Here is a 16,239-nt window from a genome sequence, read left to right on the forward strand (position 1 = left end):
CAGTTGGCTGTTTTAGAAGTGATACTCCACTCAGAGCATGGTGGCACAGTGGTTAGCACTGTTGCCGCACAGCAAGAAGGTCCTGAGTTCAATTCCAACATCAGGCCGGGGTCTTTCTGTGTGGAGTTTGCATGTTCTCCCCGTGTTTGTGTGGGTTCCCTCTGGGTACTCCGGCTTCCTCCCACCGTCCAAAGACATGCAGCTTGTGGGGATAGGTTAATTGGAAAATCCAAATTGCCATTAGGTGTGAATGTGCGAGTGAATGTGAGCGCGAACGGTTGTCTGTCCCTGTGTGTTGGCCCTGCGACAGACTGGCGACCTGTCCAGGGTGTACCCCGCCTCTCGCCCTATGACAGCTGGGATAGGCTCCAGCGCCCCCCGCGACCCTGAAAAGCGAATGGATGGATGGAAGAAACATTTATGAATTACTGACTCATAGAAGGCAATAGGTTTACATTTGATCAATTTTATTTTCACTTGGTCTCATCTTTTTAAAGTACATCTGACAACTTTGAGAGCTGAAGTCCGATCCTTCACTTCCATTTCCACCAGTTCATTACCAACAAAAATGCAACTAAGCATATGGTTGTGATCATAAAAGCAATCAAGCAAACAAAAACAAAAAAAACAACCCTCCCAGAACAAAACTACAACAAAAAGGTCAGATCATTTGACTAGGTGGAGTATAACTAACCTCCAAAGAATCATTTCAATCAGTTCTCATTCTTCTTCAAGTGCATTGAAGGAAAATCTCTTGAACAATGCAGGAAAACAAAATTAAAACAATGAAAGCACATCAACAGAATGAGCCACAAATTGACAGTGGTTCAGTCCCCTGAAGTGATTCCCATTGCCAACTTTGTTCTAAACAACAGCTGCAAATCCCCTCACTAAGCAGCAGGTAAGTAACCAGATCGGTGCCAGTTGATTAACCATCTGCACAAATTCTGCAATACAGGGAACAAACAAAGACAGCCTGAATCTAAGTCAATTTAAGTGCTTTTCTTAAAAGAGGAATGAAATGAGTTTTCGATGAGCATCGAGGGGATCAGCAGCAGATGGAGGATTTGAATGTGAACTTTCATTTTAAATGGAAAACAGTGGATTGGTTTGGGGGGTTTTTCTGAGGGAAACTGGATGGAAAATGAAGTGGACAAAAAAACAAAACAAAAACAAGTTTCTGTCTTACCCCAAAGATTCCTAACAATGACATGAATCAAACAGGTCGAGCAATGTGACAAAACATAATTGTTCATCCAGCAATAACCCTGAACTCTCTGTGTTACGTATTAGAGTGTGAACACAAGAGGGAAATGGCAGAGAAGTAAAGTGGCTCAGATCGACTAACAGGTATACATAAATCTCTGTGTGCGTGTAATCAGTGTCTTGTGTATCATTTTTCCCCAACATGTTGCCTATCTTACTCTGTTTTAGTTAGTTATGGGTATTAGTGCCTTATTTCCGTTTCCCTCTCTCTCCCTCCGCTCACTTTCAGTTTAAATCAGTCGTTTTCCCCCTCCTGCTTCCTCCTCTTTCATCTTTCACGATTACTGAAATGTCACGGTCCAGTCGGCCCCTGCGTTCATGCCGGGCTTACGGACTGTCAGAACAGACATGGAGGCGTCAAAATCGAACTCCAGCTGCTTCTCTTGGCCATCTGTAAACAAACAAAAAAGTAAGAAAACAAACATCAGGGGATTTTAAGTTTAGAAGCTGCATATTTTTCACATAAATCCATAACAGATTGCCAATTTTCACATCTTAAATCTTTCAAATCCTAAAGCTGCCATCCCATCTGAATAACAGTTTGAAAACAACTTCTTAAACGGCATGAAACTAAATAAGGGGAAATCAGCAAAGAGTAGAAAATGGTGATTATCCACGATCCTTTCCCTTATTTTTGGTCATCCATTGCCCGTTTCAGTTGTTGATGCTCACACTAAACAGTCGTAGTATAAACAAATATCCGCTTCAGAGTGTTGTCTGTACAGTTTTTCCTGGTCCTGAATCTGCATGTCAATGAGAAGCCCCACCCACCTCATGTTCAAACTTTCTATTTGTGAGGGGCATGAGAAAGGTGGCTTACTTCAAGCACTGGATGAATAGAGGAGCTGCATCCAAGGCCTATCAAAAGCTAAATAGTGACTATAACTGTTTCATACAGATCTACTTTAGCACAAAAATACAAATCTGGAGCATGAAATTTCACCCAGTAGATCCCTTTTTATCTTATATCCCACTTTAATGGCACACATCACGATTTTTTTTAATTCCATGAGTGTTTACCAGTAAATGCTTACATTTAAAACATTTGAAAGGAGCTTCAACATGCAGACTCGAACTGCAGATGATTTCATATCAAGCACTTACCAGCAGTCTTAAGGGTAACTTTGCTGGGTTTACTGGCTCCCAGTACGATAATACGTTCAATCCAGGAATCGGTAGTAAACTTGGCATCAGGAGCAAGGTTACTGTGGATCAGGCAGACAGAGTTAAATACTTAGCAATAACAGATTTAAGATTAAATAAATTGTCCCTGAATAGATTGGCACAACATGTGGAAACGTTTCTTCAGTTTCACTGTGTTTATATTTTATAATGTTACATTTCTGAGACTATTAAAAGTAACTATAGTGACATCATGTTTTTTGGGGTTTTTTTTTTTTTTTTTTTTTTTAATTCAGACAGATAATTTTGGTAACATATCCGTCACTCACACAGAAGAGAGGACTTTGTTGGCAAAGGTAAGCTTCCTGTAGATGAACTCCTTTTCATAGTTGAAAGTATGGCCATCGTCTATGTAGAGCTCACCATCTGCAGTTCTCTATCAAAATAAATAATGCATTAAATAAATGGTTAAAACCTGTCATTAACATCTCAACATTACTTAGCACTGTAGCAACAGAGGATGTGCAGTTCAGTTACCTGGAGATTAAGAGCCACATAGAGAGTGTAGGGGTCATGCTCCATGCAGGTGGAGGACCTGCGGACTCTAAGCTTCCTAGGAATTATGGAACCGCCACGCTGGAAAACCGGGATCTAACAACAAAATACCAAGGCTACTAATGAGAAATGTGAGAAAGAATACATTGAGCTTAAAAAAAAAAAAAAAAAGTTAAGCTGAGAGTTTGACACTTACAGAGCTCATGGTGACAGGAATGTAAAGGTTTTGGGCTCCGTTGTGTTTCTGGAAGGTGTGGACATCGAACCAGACCTGATAACACACGTTCACACACATTAAGATACGCCCGTCTGAAAAGATCAAAGATACCCGCTACATGTGTCAAAATAAAAGCCTCCGTTTCTTCCTCTTACCTCATCTTTGCCGGGCAGGTAGGCAGTGACTCCTCTGGCTCCCTCCTCAACAACTGGGTGCACCAGCAAGTCTCGTCCTGAGGCAGAATTAAAATGCCGTCAGGGGAAGTGGCAACCATTTCAAAATATGCCTGTCTGACTGGAACAACTGGATTCAGGGTTTTATTCTCATTTGTCATCTTGTACAAGACAAAATGAAGCACCACCACACAAACAGGCACAACTGCACAGATTTTCTAATTCAAGTGTCTGAACATTATAAGTCAATTTAAACCGAGATAACAGGTATTTTTGGCCACCTGATGGCAGCAGAAGCAAGTTGTAGATAACTCTATAACATAAATAATAGTGTACCCCCACTATACAACCTGTACTTCCAAAACATGATTTATAGAGAAGGGAAAACAGTGACCCAAAGCAGTAAGTTTGTCAGCTGGAAAGAAACAAACTGAGGGAAGCTACATAGTAGGAGGTTATATTTTAGCCAAAATCATGTTCACTGTAACTTCAGCTGTGACAAGACCGGTCTGAGCATCAGACTGTCCCTGTTAGCTGCTCACCTGACAAACCATTTGTTTGTGTCAGTGCAACCATAGCTCTGTCACCTTGTTGCACTTCTTGTCATTTGATGTGGCGTTGAACAGTCTTGTGTTGCATGTAGTCCTAAGTGTGGGTTTAAAGTGCCATTTGATAAATCACTTACAGAGCACCACACTCAAATCACACATCACGACAACACAATCAACTGATGCATCAGGTGAGTCACATGAGAGGAAAGCGCAATAAGGTGACAGAAATAAATTTCCACTAAGGATCATTGCATTTTTGAACATAAGGGAGCCTTTGTTCAGCAAGGTTTCTGTAGATGAACCCGTGAAAGGATTACTTTGGGTCGCTTTTAATCCCAGATCACTCAGGGGGGTCTTTCAATGACAAACTGCAGTTATCACTGTGGATGCTTGATGAATACTGAAGGTCTCAAATTTGGTTATGTGTCTCACCGATTAAGTACTCGTCTTCCAGAGCAAAAGTAGCCAGATCCTGAGGGTACTCCACCCACAGAGGTCTGCAATAGACATGCACACAATATTTGCATCTGCATCGCAATATACTGCACAAATCAGCCACACTGCAATATATTTTTATAACCTGATATATAACCTAAATAAAGGATTTTTTTCCTTCCCGATTTGAAATTCCATTTCTCTTGATTGGGAAAGTAATATTCACCTCTTTCCTACAGCACATTGCAGTAACTACTTGAATACACTGTCTTTTTGTGTGGTATTATGCATCACTCTTATTTATAAACTCTAAAAGCAATCAAATAACTGCCTTAAAATTAGTTGGCATATTAGATACATTTTAAACAGCAGTTTGGTCAAATGAGGCCTCTTCAGAGTACAGTTATCTGTGGATAGACAGTCAATAAATACAAAATCATCACCTCATGACAGGCTCTCCTGTCACATGTGCGCGGTAGAACAGCTGGTACCAGTAGGGCAGGAAGGTGTAGCGCTGGCGCACGGCTTCACGGATCAGTGCAGTGTTTTCTGGACCAAACAGCCAGGGCTCGCGGCGGGGCGTGTCCAGATGGGCATGGGCTCTATAGAATGGCTGGTAAGCACCCGCCTGGTACCAACGCACAAGCAGTTCAGTGCTGGGAGACTTGAAGAAGCCACCGATGTCAGCTGTGAGACAGAGAGGGACATTATAGCCTCGGTTGACAACACAAGACGGCAGGACACAAACTTCTTAAAATAATCCATGTTTAGAGCTCAACTCTTAAAGCGGATTTTGTACCAAATCAATATTTATGTGACTGCAGCTGATTAAACATGGGAATATGGGCTCACCATGGTAATGCCTCATGCCCATTTCCATGACAACCTTACCAAACACCCGAGGGATTTGTATATTAGTCAAAACAATTACGTAAAACTGATCTGAATGAATGCATTTTCCCCTTTCAAAATTCAGTCCTGTTTTACTGCTGTGTTCAAGTTAGATGCTGCACACTCACACCTATTTGCAAGCTGCAGTATAGCTAAATATTAAAAGGTAGCAAATAAAGGGTTTTTTAGCATTATTCTGTTCCACATTTGAGGTTTTATAAAAATCAACTTTGTAAGTACTATAAATAAAAAGGAAAGAAAAATCTGAGGACTGATAGAACTAGAAGTGGTGCCTCCAGGTTTGGAAAGTCCCACGCTCAGAGCTTTGATGACTTCTGATCACTTCTCTGGGCCTGGAGTATAAACCTCTAGCTGTAATGATGGTGGTAATTTCAGTCTCCAGTGTGGCAGCAGAGCAGCGTTTCAGCCTTAAGAATTAAGTTAAATCAGGTTCGAACAGTTATCAGACGGAGGGCAAAACATTAAATGAGGCAAAGGGGGGGAAAAAACAAAACAAAAAACTTGCAGCAGCATCAAGAGATGCATTTGACGATTGTATTCGATTTTAATCAGACTAAACCAATTATGGCTTTATTGTGGTTTGGATGGTTATCCTCATCATGAGATTGACCAGCACAAACAGTATCTGAACAACATCACTGTGCAACATGAATGAAACTGAACACGATGGCCATTTTAAGCTGACCAGAGAATCTAGGAGGGTCGCACTCACCTCCACAGAAAGAGATTCCAACCAGGCCCATACTCAAACACATGGGGATGGATATTTTCAGGTGGTCCCACTCAGCAGCATTATCTCCTGTCCACACAGCACCTAAGAGCCAAAAAACAAACCTTAACACACAAGATAATGCAACACCCAATTCTTTTTGTTATGAAAAGTAAAAATAAGGTGAACCGTTTTAATTTTAAGCTTCAATTTACTGCCTTTACAGTACTACTAATTAGGGAATTATTAAGGGTAAGGGTTATCAAACAATGGTTCTTGTCAAACAATGATCCGTGCTGTTTTTATGAGCATTGATAATTTTACTGTCCAAGAGTCGAGGGTCCTTTCACGGCTCAGTCTGAACAAACTTAAAGTGGTGTTTGGTCTAGCCAACGCCAAATGTAAACAAAGAAGACTGCATCCTGTAAACGTCAGCTGTTCGACGTGTGATGCCACGTCTACATTAGAGCAGGCAAGAAAGTAAAGAAAGAAAATGGCTCACCGATGCGCTGAGACCCAGCGAAGAAGGCCCTGGTCAGGACAAATGGTCGCTCAACTCCTCCTGACCGCTGGATCAAACCCTCCGCCGTGGCCATTTGCTGTCGATAATAAAGAAATCGATAAATAAGAGGAAAACAGACTAACATTTTACAGTAAGTTACCAAATACAACTTTAGGATATCTTATTCCTTTTTAAAGGAGTTTTATTTTCAGTAACAGGTAATAAAAGGATGCCAAAGATTATCTGTCCTCCAACAGAGTAACACAAACTCCAAATAATCTATAGGTTCTCTGAAAAATTATTAATGAGAAAGGTCACAGTGAAATACACTCACCACATATAAACCATACAGGTTGTGTATATCACGATGCTCCCAGGATCCATGCATTGCATCCTTGTGCATAGTGACCTCCGGCCCATTGAAGACTGATGGCTCATTCATGTCGTTCCATGTATGCAGGTTCTCCATGGTGCCCTGGAGAGTGAACAGATTAGATTTCATTTTGAGATGAGATTAAACAAATTTATGGAAAATCTATTTATTTATTTTTACTCCTAAAAAGTTCAAGCTTGAATGAATATTCAGTTACAAGCCAATTGTGGAAAGCTCAGGTGGTTCAGTTTCATGTGAGAATATATTAAATAAATGTTGTTTACTAAAACAAAAATGCAACAAAAGCATCATATATCAGTTACACAGGTGTCACGCTGTATCTTCAATAGGTAAACTTTTAGTTGCAGATTAGCAACTTCATCTCTTCAAGGCTCACCTCATACTGATCGTAGGCAAACATGCTGGCCCACCAGGCTCTCATGTCTGCACGAGTGAAGTCTGGATAACTGGCACTTCCTAACAGATGTCATCCAACCCAAGGAAAAACAAAGAGAACAAATATTAGAGAAATATTTTATGTTTGATAAAGAAATACTGATGTGGAGTTCTCACTCTTACCAGGCCAGCACCAGCCTTCATAGTCGCCACCATCTTTATTCTTGACATAGAAACCCAGAGAGCGGATTTCATTATGGATCTTGTAGTTGCTGTCTACTTTAATGTGGGGGTCCACAATAGCAACCATCTAGAAAAGTAAAAAAAAAGTGAAGTGAAGTTCTGGCCAGACACCCATCAAACTGTGCATCATATCACTGTGATCATCATATTTCCATCTGTACCTTGCGCTTCTTGTCCATGAGACCCTGCAGCATCTCCTTCGGGGTCGCAAACTTGTGCGGATCCCAGGTGAAGTAGCGCTTCCCATCGGTGTGCTCGATATCGAGCCAGATGAAGTCATAGGGGATGTCGTGTTCGTCAAAGCCGGCATCGACCGACTTCACGTCCTCCTGGTCATTGTAATTCCAGCGGCACTGATGGTATCCCAGGGAAGCCAGGGGAGGGAAAGACTGAGTGCCTGATAAACACAAAGAAGAGGCCAGTCAAGAGCTGTTATTCAAAATTTGTAGTTTTATTACTGGCATTAGGCAATCAATCAATAATATAAAAGATTAATAAAAATTTGACTTGAAATAAAATACATTTGAGCAGACGCTTTCATGAATCACCACTGATTTTAATCACTTCTGTTTAAAATTACCAGCAATCTCAACTAGAGGGTTCAAGAAGGCAAATATTGCATTACCGTGATTGAATTTGTGAACCAAATATAATTATTGGGTTCACTGAAAAACTGTCTCAGTATTAATTAATACTCTGCAGATTACAATCAGGTGCTTACCTAGGCTAAAAAATGAATCTAATAAACATTATTACAACTAAGGAGACTGGAATATTTCTTATGAATAAGAGATATCAAAACAAATCTGAATAAATTGGACTGCTCATTTTAAGCTAAAAAAATAAATAAAAATAGCAAAATAGGTTGTATCCTTGAATAGTCAGAGTTCACCATAAGATTTTTTTATCGTGTATTGGGCCTTCATACAGCCCAGTAGACTACTGTCTAACTGAACCGACACGTTTTAGCTCGAGGGTACCACTCCTGTGCTCCCGGCCAGAAGCAATTGCTAACGAACAAGGAAATCCCAACAGGCCCTCAATAAGAACCATTAAGACATTAAGACTATTAAATGAATGCTAGTGGTATTTGTGTATACAACTTTACACAAGAGTCTCAGCAGTATTGACACTTCCTACCTGTAAGAGAGGCGTACTGAGAGAAGACGTCTTTAGGAGTTGGTCCCAGCATAATGAAGACGTCAATGATGCCGCTTTCAGAGATCCAACGCACATCTGTCTGTGGTGTCTCACTGGAGCCCTGAACATAATCTAGCATTTTCCCAAAAACAGTCTGGAAAGAGAGCAGCACGACAAAAGATGCTTTTATAATTTTGATATAATTACTGATGGCTAAAACAAAAAAAAACAACAACGACGAAAACAAACAAACAAAAAAAACTAAATTCACTTTAAGTAACAATCCAGATCAAGACTTCTTGGAGGAAATGACAACCCCCCACATACCTTTCCAGCAGTATTGGAGCTAATATCCACCCAGGTCTCTGCAGCATTAAGCCAGAAGATGCCTGTAGTTCGCTGGGCACTGTGGGCTACCATCACTGGGACAGACCCGTACAAGGCCATAGGGTTATACAGTTCATACTGGAACACATCCAGGTTATAGAGTCGATACGGATCTCCATTACTGGAACACACAAACACAGGCATGCATAAAACATCGGTGCATTTTTCATAATGAAATCTATTCTACATGTAAAATGCTGGTGGCACTCACTCTGTTGTTTTGAGTCTGAGAGTGTCTGCATGTTCTGGAATACCATAAACATGCTCGACTCCTGGCAATGAGAAATCTAAACTAACAGCAGATGGACCTGAGGAGCAAACACATCCAACATCAGTCAAACAGAACACCTTTTCACCACCTGGCAAACCCGAACACACACACTGACATGCAGACATTATGATACCGATACTGAAATCACAAGTAGGATTTACCATTAGGTTTGCTGTCTGTGTGCGATTTAAATGTTTCTTCCCACATCCCGTCTTCTACTTTCTCTTCCTCTTCCTTTGTTGTCTGTTAGCCAAACAGGGGGAAATAGTCACGTCACTCAGATCTAGCTGAGATGCAGCAGTGAAATGGTGGTTTTAAATCAAGAGGGAAAGACTGAAAGAGAGTGGATTTTATTGTGCAGTACCTCTGCTTGGTTTGCTGGATCAGCCTCCTCCTTCTTCTCAGCCTCTGGGTCTGCCTGACTGCTCATGGCATAAAGAACAACGCGAGGAGGGGGTATGGGAAAAAAAAAGGTGTGTTACTTTGGCAAAGTCAGGCCATCTTGATGATATTGTGATGGTGGTAATATATGGGATAATTAAACTATGATTCAAGGAAAGGGACATACAAACACAAGTTGGTGATTGCCCCCGCTGACACCACACTGACATCTGACCATATCTACCATTAATTACTGTAATGACAAAAGGGACTGAGCAACTCCCTGCCTTGTGGCTATTTCAAGCTACACATTATAGTACAGGAGCTCCAGAGGCTGTAGCACGTAACACCCAAAGGACTTGTACCCAGTGGATCAGGCATAACCTGAAAGTAACCAAGAGTAAGCCACCAAAAGACCCTTCACACATTTGCTACAAAGTTTTGAAATGAATTGCAGTGATATACATGCCAGGGATAAGTGTAAACAACAGCTTGTCTTAAAACCCTGTTAATGCAGACAGCAAGCACTGTATTGTTGGTTAAAATGGCTCCAATGCCAGTTCTTACACCAAGAACACGCACAACTACAAACTGAAATATAACCACAAAGAGAGATGTTGCTGTTGGGTTTGGGAATTGAGGTAATGCCTGAGAACTAAGAGGCAGGACACAGACTACATGCACTGTCTCCCACTGACTTTGTGGCAGGAGAAGTTAGAGGGTGTTTGTGAGTTTATGCATGATCTTACATTAACGTATACATATTTTATATGCAGATAAACTTAACTCCATTGTCTTGGACTATTTGGTGATGTTAGTCATTATTATGCTCTGCAGCCTAGATGGGCTCAGTGTAGCAACTGGTGAACCTGGAACTTGCTAGACCACCATTAAGCGCTGCAACCTGTGGCTGCAGAAACACTTCAAGTTCTGTTGAAGTCTACAGGAAAACAGCCCTCAGGCTTGACCTCTGTAAACATTTTCCTGATGAATTTATATGCTCAGTCACACTCAGATCACACTAAATAAAACATTAAGTCAATTGTTTACATTTTGGTCACGCTAAGTGTCAGGTAGGGCTGCCACGATTAGTCGACTAGTCACGATTACGTCGACTATCAAAATCGTCGACGACTAATTTAATAGTCGACGCATCGTTTGAAGCTTTGTAAGATCACAAAAGACGCAGGAATAAGTAGTAGGATTTAAGAGTGTAATAACGGACTGAAACAGAAGATGGCAGCACTGCATGTACAAAGATGCCAGCTGCCGTTAAACCCCGAAGAAGAAGAAGTAGCTCTGTCCCAGAATTCATAGCGCAGCCCAGCTCAGTTTCCAACAATGGCGGCAGCTAGTTAGTTTTAATGTTACTCTTATTATTCTTTCTGGGTCACAAAATAAACGTTTAACATATTTTCAGGCGAGAATGTAGCTGTGTAAACCTCAAATATCTGCTCAGTTTATCAAGACACCACATATTTTCAAAAGCGCTCCGACGTTTTCAGAGACATCTGTTACCCACTAGCTCGATAGCTAGCCGGGGAAAGGCTCACTAGAGTCGTGAGAACACCGGACTCCCGGCTTCAAACCCACCTCAGTCTTTCGCTACTCAGGTTAAACATATATAAGTCACTTAGATAACTTAAAAATGTTATTGTTTGGCTTTTTTTAGTATTTTATTTGTTCCTGAGTAAATCGGTTTGGCTGAGATCAAAGTTATAGTTTTTACACAGCTGAATAAACGTCAGGCAGACAGCTGATTATCAGAAGTGTGAGATGCTCCAGAATTTACTCCGGTGTCCCGTTATATGTTAGATATCAAGGAGCAGACGGCTGAGTTTATTAAACTTCACCTAAACAATCTGCAAATTTCATTAAAATTTAATAAACTATCATCGTGTCTTTATTTTTAGTTAGCACCTTAAACACTTAAAGCTGTAAGCTAATGATAGTTATATAAGAGCAGATGCTGCTGGTGCAATAAGCTGTAGTTTTACGTCCAATGGATGATGATCTGATTAGTCGACTAATCGCAAAATTAATCGGTGACTAGTCGACTATCAAAATAATCGTTTGTGGCAGCCCTAGTGTCAGGAAGGAGGGTTATCCTCCATCCACCTCTCTCTAATCAAATCTGGTTTCAAAACACCAAGATGGTGACAGCATCTAGGGCTGTGTGATATGACCAAAATCTCATATCCCGATATAAGAATTCTATCGTCCGGATAACGATATAAATCACAAAAATGTAACATTTTCTGTAAATTCTGTGAATCTCGGGCAGCTCGTCTTGCGGGAAGTGTTTCCAGCTGCGCGTCATGTAGCTGGAGTCGAGTGTTTTAACCGATGCATGAAACTACACATTTTTAGACATAAGTTGTAACGGCCGCTGTTTTCTTTGTGAGTATTTATTACACGGCGTGCTGCGGGGAAAAGCCTGTTCTAACGTTTGAGTCTAAGGTTTATTTTTTAGCACCTGGCGGCTCTTTTTTGCTTCTCATCCGTAAATAATCTGCTCTTTCACGTGATTCTGTTTATTTTGAAAAGTCTCAACAGGATCTTGAGCTTTATTGTGAAAGGTTTATGTGGAACATAAACAAGCGGACACGTGATGGTGTTACCATTGTTGTTGCTAACCACAACGCATAAAAACAGGCGCTTGTCCATCCGTAGTGTGGTTATATTAAATAAAAGAGAAAGAGAGAACTTCATCAAAACGATGAAAAAAAAAATATTGCCGTAAACAGTTTATTTTGCAACACCACGAAACAAACGATAGCGTAAAATGAAACGATAGACTTTTTTTTTTTATATCGTCATCCGATATATATATCGTTATATCGAACAGCCCTAACGGCATCTCAGTGATTTATAAGACATCATACTATCCCTCTCTTTTATGCTATGTATGACAGCAACATAATCTCTGGTAGATCTAAAATAAGTTTGTGGGAAACCCTGACGTGTGTGTAATGCCACATCATAGCTCTTATCTGGACCTTAAACCAGCGCTAACATTATTTCTGCACTTAGCTCTGACCATAAATTAAGCAAGAGTGAAAATTTGAATCATTCATTCAAAAGAACAGATTGAGAAATCCAGTCAGTCATGCAGTTGCGGTGTTAGATGAATTTATCAGACGAGCTGCTAGAGCAATACTAAATGAGTACAGTTAATCAAACATTGATCTGACAAAACATTGTTTACGCAGACAGTAACTAAAAGGCCTAAAGCAGACTCTGCCGGATAATCTCTCTGGGTCTTCTGATGGTCATTGTAAAGACGGTCTATCACAGCTATGCTAACAGGAAGGGCTGGAATGATCCCTTAATCTAAATAAAAATCAAACAACACCATGCACACACTCACCCACACCCTCTCTCTCCGTCACATTTATTTGAGGGTAAATACAGCAGTTGATATGATGTGTGGCCCTAAATTTCATGTCACTACTGGCAGCATTAGCACATGGGACAGAATACACACAAATCTTAAGGGTCTTTACCTAGAGAATACCCTCTTGATATTATCCCACACGCTAGCCACTGTGCTAGTTACTTTATAGGAGAAACTAGGATGATAGGGGAGAAGAGGACAGAACAACGAGTCAGAGACAATACTCAAAAAAACAAACCATATCATGGGAACAAAAACAGAAATCATCCACGGAGTGACGACGTGGATTCAAAGAGAGGGCTGGCATTTGTAAATGTGTGTGCATGCGTGGGTTTCTCACGTGTCCTTGCGCATCCTCAGGTGCTCAAAGGCCAGCAGGCCGCGTGAGTTCAGAGACATCAGCACGTCGCTTCCTTCCATGATGTCCAGTCGGAAGGGCCGGGCGCTAATAATGACTCTCTGAGACTCCACCCCCAGGGACAGCACCACACCATTCTCGTCCTGAGACAAGACAGATAGGCTGAAAGGAAAAAGAGAGAGAGCGAGAGAGAAATGTGAAGTGAGGATTTAGTTTTGATGAAGAAATGCAAAGTCAGGAACTCAATTTGAATAGTTTTTATTATCATCTGATTAATCACAACTTCACACTTATATAAGCTGTAAGACAGAGAGGAAACTATCTGAAACAGTTACAAGTTTTTGTTTTACTGGAACAATTTCTATTCAAAGTTTCAGTTCTCACTCACCTGACACCTTCACAGTCAGGAGGTGCAGAGAAGCCATGAACCATATGATGGGTTTTCTTTCATTTAACAAGGAAAATCTGAGAGATTCTTCATCTTATAATTCCTAAGTCACATCTGAGTGTGTGTTGCTTTGTTTGAAGCATCTCTTTTATTAACAGATCTTTGTCAAAGTAGAAATTTCAGAATTCACACCCTCACTTTACCTAACCTTTAAAAAAGCTGATGTTATCATGAAATATTTTCTGTTGCTCTGCCTATTTAAAGATCCTTTGAAATAAGTATCCTTCCTGTTCTTGTCTTTTCGGCTTGACTCCCAACATCAAAACCTCCACCCACCCATGAAACCCTCACAGGACACTCACGGCTCTGTGGTAGGCTCCCTGATGAGCACGTCTGGGACTTCATAGCGAGGTTTCAGAGGCTTAAGCTCGTTAATCTTCACCCTCGTTATGTTTCCCTGGAGGCGGTAGAGCTCGAGCAACAGACGCACCTGCGACACAAGCACAAAGTGAGAATGAGAACAGTGAGAAGCAAAGGCAGGTGCCTCATTTTCTACAAACACAGCATAGGAAAACACTGGGTTTAGCAATGGGTCACTATGATTTCACATAACAAAGAGGTTACCCTGGAAAATGGGATTAACATTTTTTTATTTCAGCTGACAGTTCAAAAACATAAGAACAAGGGAAAAGTGATTTGTTAGCCTAATAATTCAGTTATTAATGCAATAAATAAAGATAAAAGCAATAAAAACAAACGCAGAAGTAAAAAAATATAGAGAAATCATATTTTGCAGATTGTGCAAATGTTTGTTGGATTATCACAAAGTCCCCTTTCTGTAATCTACCTTGTTGTTGTCATTGATGAGCTGCAGGGTGAGTCTGGTGTTGGTCAGCTCCATGGTCTCCAGCAGGGCTCGATAAGGAGACTCTCCAGGCTTCAAAGCTCGCTGACGCCTGTTTAACATTTCAAACCAAGAGCGACACCAGTTATAAACCTCTGCAATTATGTGCCGCTTTATTTATGAGCAGTTTGTCTTTTGGGAACTCACTTGCAGAAAGCACTCTGCTCACAGGTCTTGAAATTGCCTTTGTCCACAGCCCAAGTCCCGTTGAGGCACAAAGCCAGCCCGACTACCAAGAGAGGCGCCATCCTGTAATGGGAAGCAAAGACAAGAACATTAGCTTCAGCGTGCAATCACATTTGGATGCAACGCCTGGCAGAGCTAACCAAACTACAGTACAGGAGTTAGGTAACAGACAGCACACACAGACGGACTTTGGTCTCTATGGTGCTAAAACGATGAAAAATAGCGCCAGAAAATGTGACAGGCAGCTATACAATTACCCATTTCCTCACACAGTGCGCATATTAACAAGAAGCACCCCATTGTCCTCACCTCGGACGCTGGTCCTGCAATTAAAGACTCATTCCCAGCCCTACTGTAAAAATCCCGATGAGGGGATGTGTTCAGACTGCCGACAGGGAAAAGAGGCAGTAAAAGCTAACGCAATCAGCTAAGCGGGCTAGCTAGTGAGTGCTCAAGACGGAAAAATACAACAGGAAACCGCCACGAATTTTTAATTTAACAATAAATAAACGTCTACGTTTTTACACACGCACTAATGCACCCGTTGTCTGACAGCAGTGTTATCATTAATCGCCAATCCGGATCAAGATAAGGTGCTAACCTTACTGAGAGCCCGCCTGTCAAGTCGCTAATTCAATTCAATTCAATTGAGGAGGATATCGAATTTTTCCCGCATTAATTTTCCGACTTTGCGGCAGTTAAACCCCGAAACAGTGAGTTTGCTTTCACGCTTATACGATGTGCAACTACGATGATAAACTCGGTCCTCCCGCGCACTGATAATATTTCGAAAAAAAGAATAAATTGGCGATGAAACAACGGAACTGCTTTGTCCTACCTTGCAGTGAAGGTGGCCATCTTGATTATGCGGCCTCTTGACTCCGCCCCCAATCACTCCGCAACAAAGATCGTTAAGAAATGGGATACTCAGCAACTGCGCTAATATTTACGCGTGTTTTTTAGATAGCAGGTCAATATGTGGCGGTTAACACTGTAAAGAGTATTTTTTTTTAATCTTTATGTTATTTTTCTGGCTGTAAAGAGAGGATGAACGTATGAATGTATCCTCTCAGGCACGGACACGTCATCGCCAGGCTCCAGTCAGTGAAGTGCACACATGGGAGTCTTTGTCCCACCGGATTCATTTCCAGCCAATCCGATGCGTGCAACTGTACTACAGCCGTGCTATAAATCATAACGATCAGCAGATGTACACACACACACACAAGGAACACAAATGGATGTAATCGCCTTAAAGATCAATGCTCGTCCATGATTTAGGCGTGTTTTCCCCTCTGGACCTCATGTCAATGGTCCCATTTCTTCTTCTATCGGCTGCTCCCTTTCGGGATCGCCACAGATTATCAGCCTCC

At 41.2% G+C, this 16,239-nt stretch overlaps 1 protein-coding gene across 3 annotated transcripts; it reads right to left on the reverse strand.

Annotated features, from left to right (window-relative positions):
* Positions 1-450: 450 nt before the first annotated feature.
* Positions 451-15,890, reverse strand: ganabb (glucosidase II alpha subunit b). Of its 3 annotated transcripts, none has more exons than XM_084948721.1 (25): positions 15,705-15,890; positions 14,828-14,929; positions 14,624-14,732; positions 14,139-14,266; positions 13,371-13,550; positions 13,140-13,205; positions 9,617-9,674; positions 9,414-9,495; positions 9,193-9,289; positions 8,922-9,102; positions 8,595-8,748; positions 7,616-7,851; positions 7,395-7,521; positions 7,213-7,292; positions 6,777-6,917; positions 6,443-6,539; positions 5,944-6,045; positions 4,763-5,006; positions 4,317-4,381; positions 3,316-3,392; positions 3,140-3,214; positions 2,926-3,039; positions 2,718-2,824; positions 2,371-2,471; positions 451-1,657 (listed from the first exon to the last, which is right to left on the reverse strand). In XM_084948721.1, the coding sequence occupies exons 1-25, from the start codon at positions 15,722-15,724 to the stop codon at positions 1,548-1,550; spliced, it is 2,853 nt and encodes a 950-aa protein (XP_084804847.1). In that variant the 5' UTR covers positions 15,725-15,890; the 3' UTR covers positions 451-1,547. The 3 variants fall into 3 exon arrangements, with proteins under 3 accessions (XP_084804847.1, XP_084804856.1, XP_084804865.1); XM_084948730.1 differs by lacking the exon at positions 15,705-15,890 and adding an exon at positions 15,176-15,655; XM_084948739.1 differs by lacking the exon at positions 13,140-13,205 and having other exon boundaries at positions 15,705-15,885.
* Positions 15,891-16,239: the final 349 nt, after the last annotated feature.

The sequence above is a fragment of the Perissodus microlepis genome, chromosome 2, assembly GCF_051167445.1.
Source record: "Perissodus microlepis isolate ML-2025 ecotype Zambia chromosome 2, ASM5116744v1, whole genome shotgun sequence".
NCBI classification, from domain to species: domain Eukaryota; kingdom Metazoa; phylum Chordata; class Actinopteri; order Cichliformes; family Cichlidae; genus Perissodus; species Perissodus microlepis.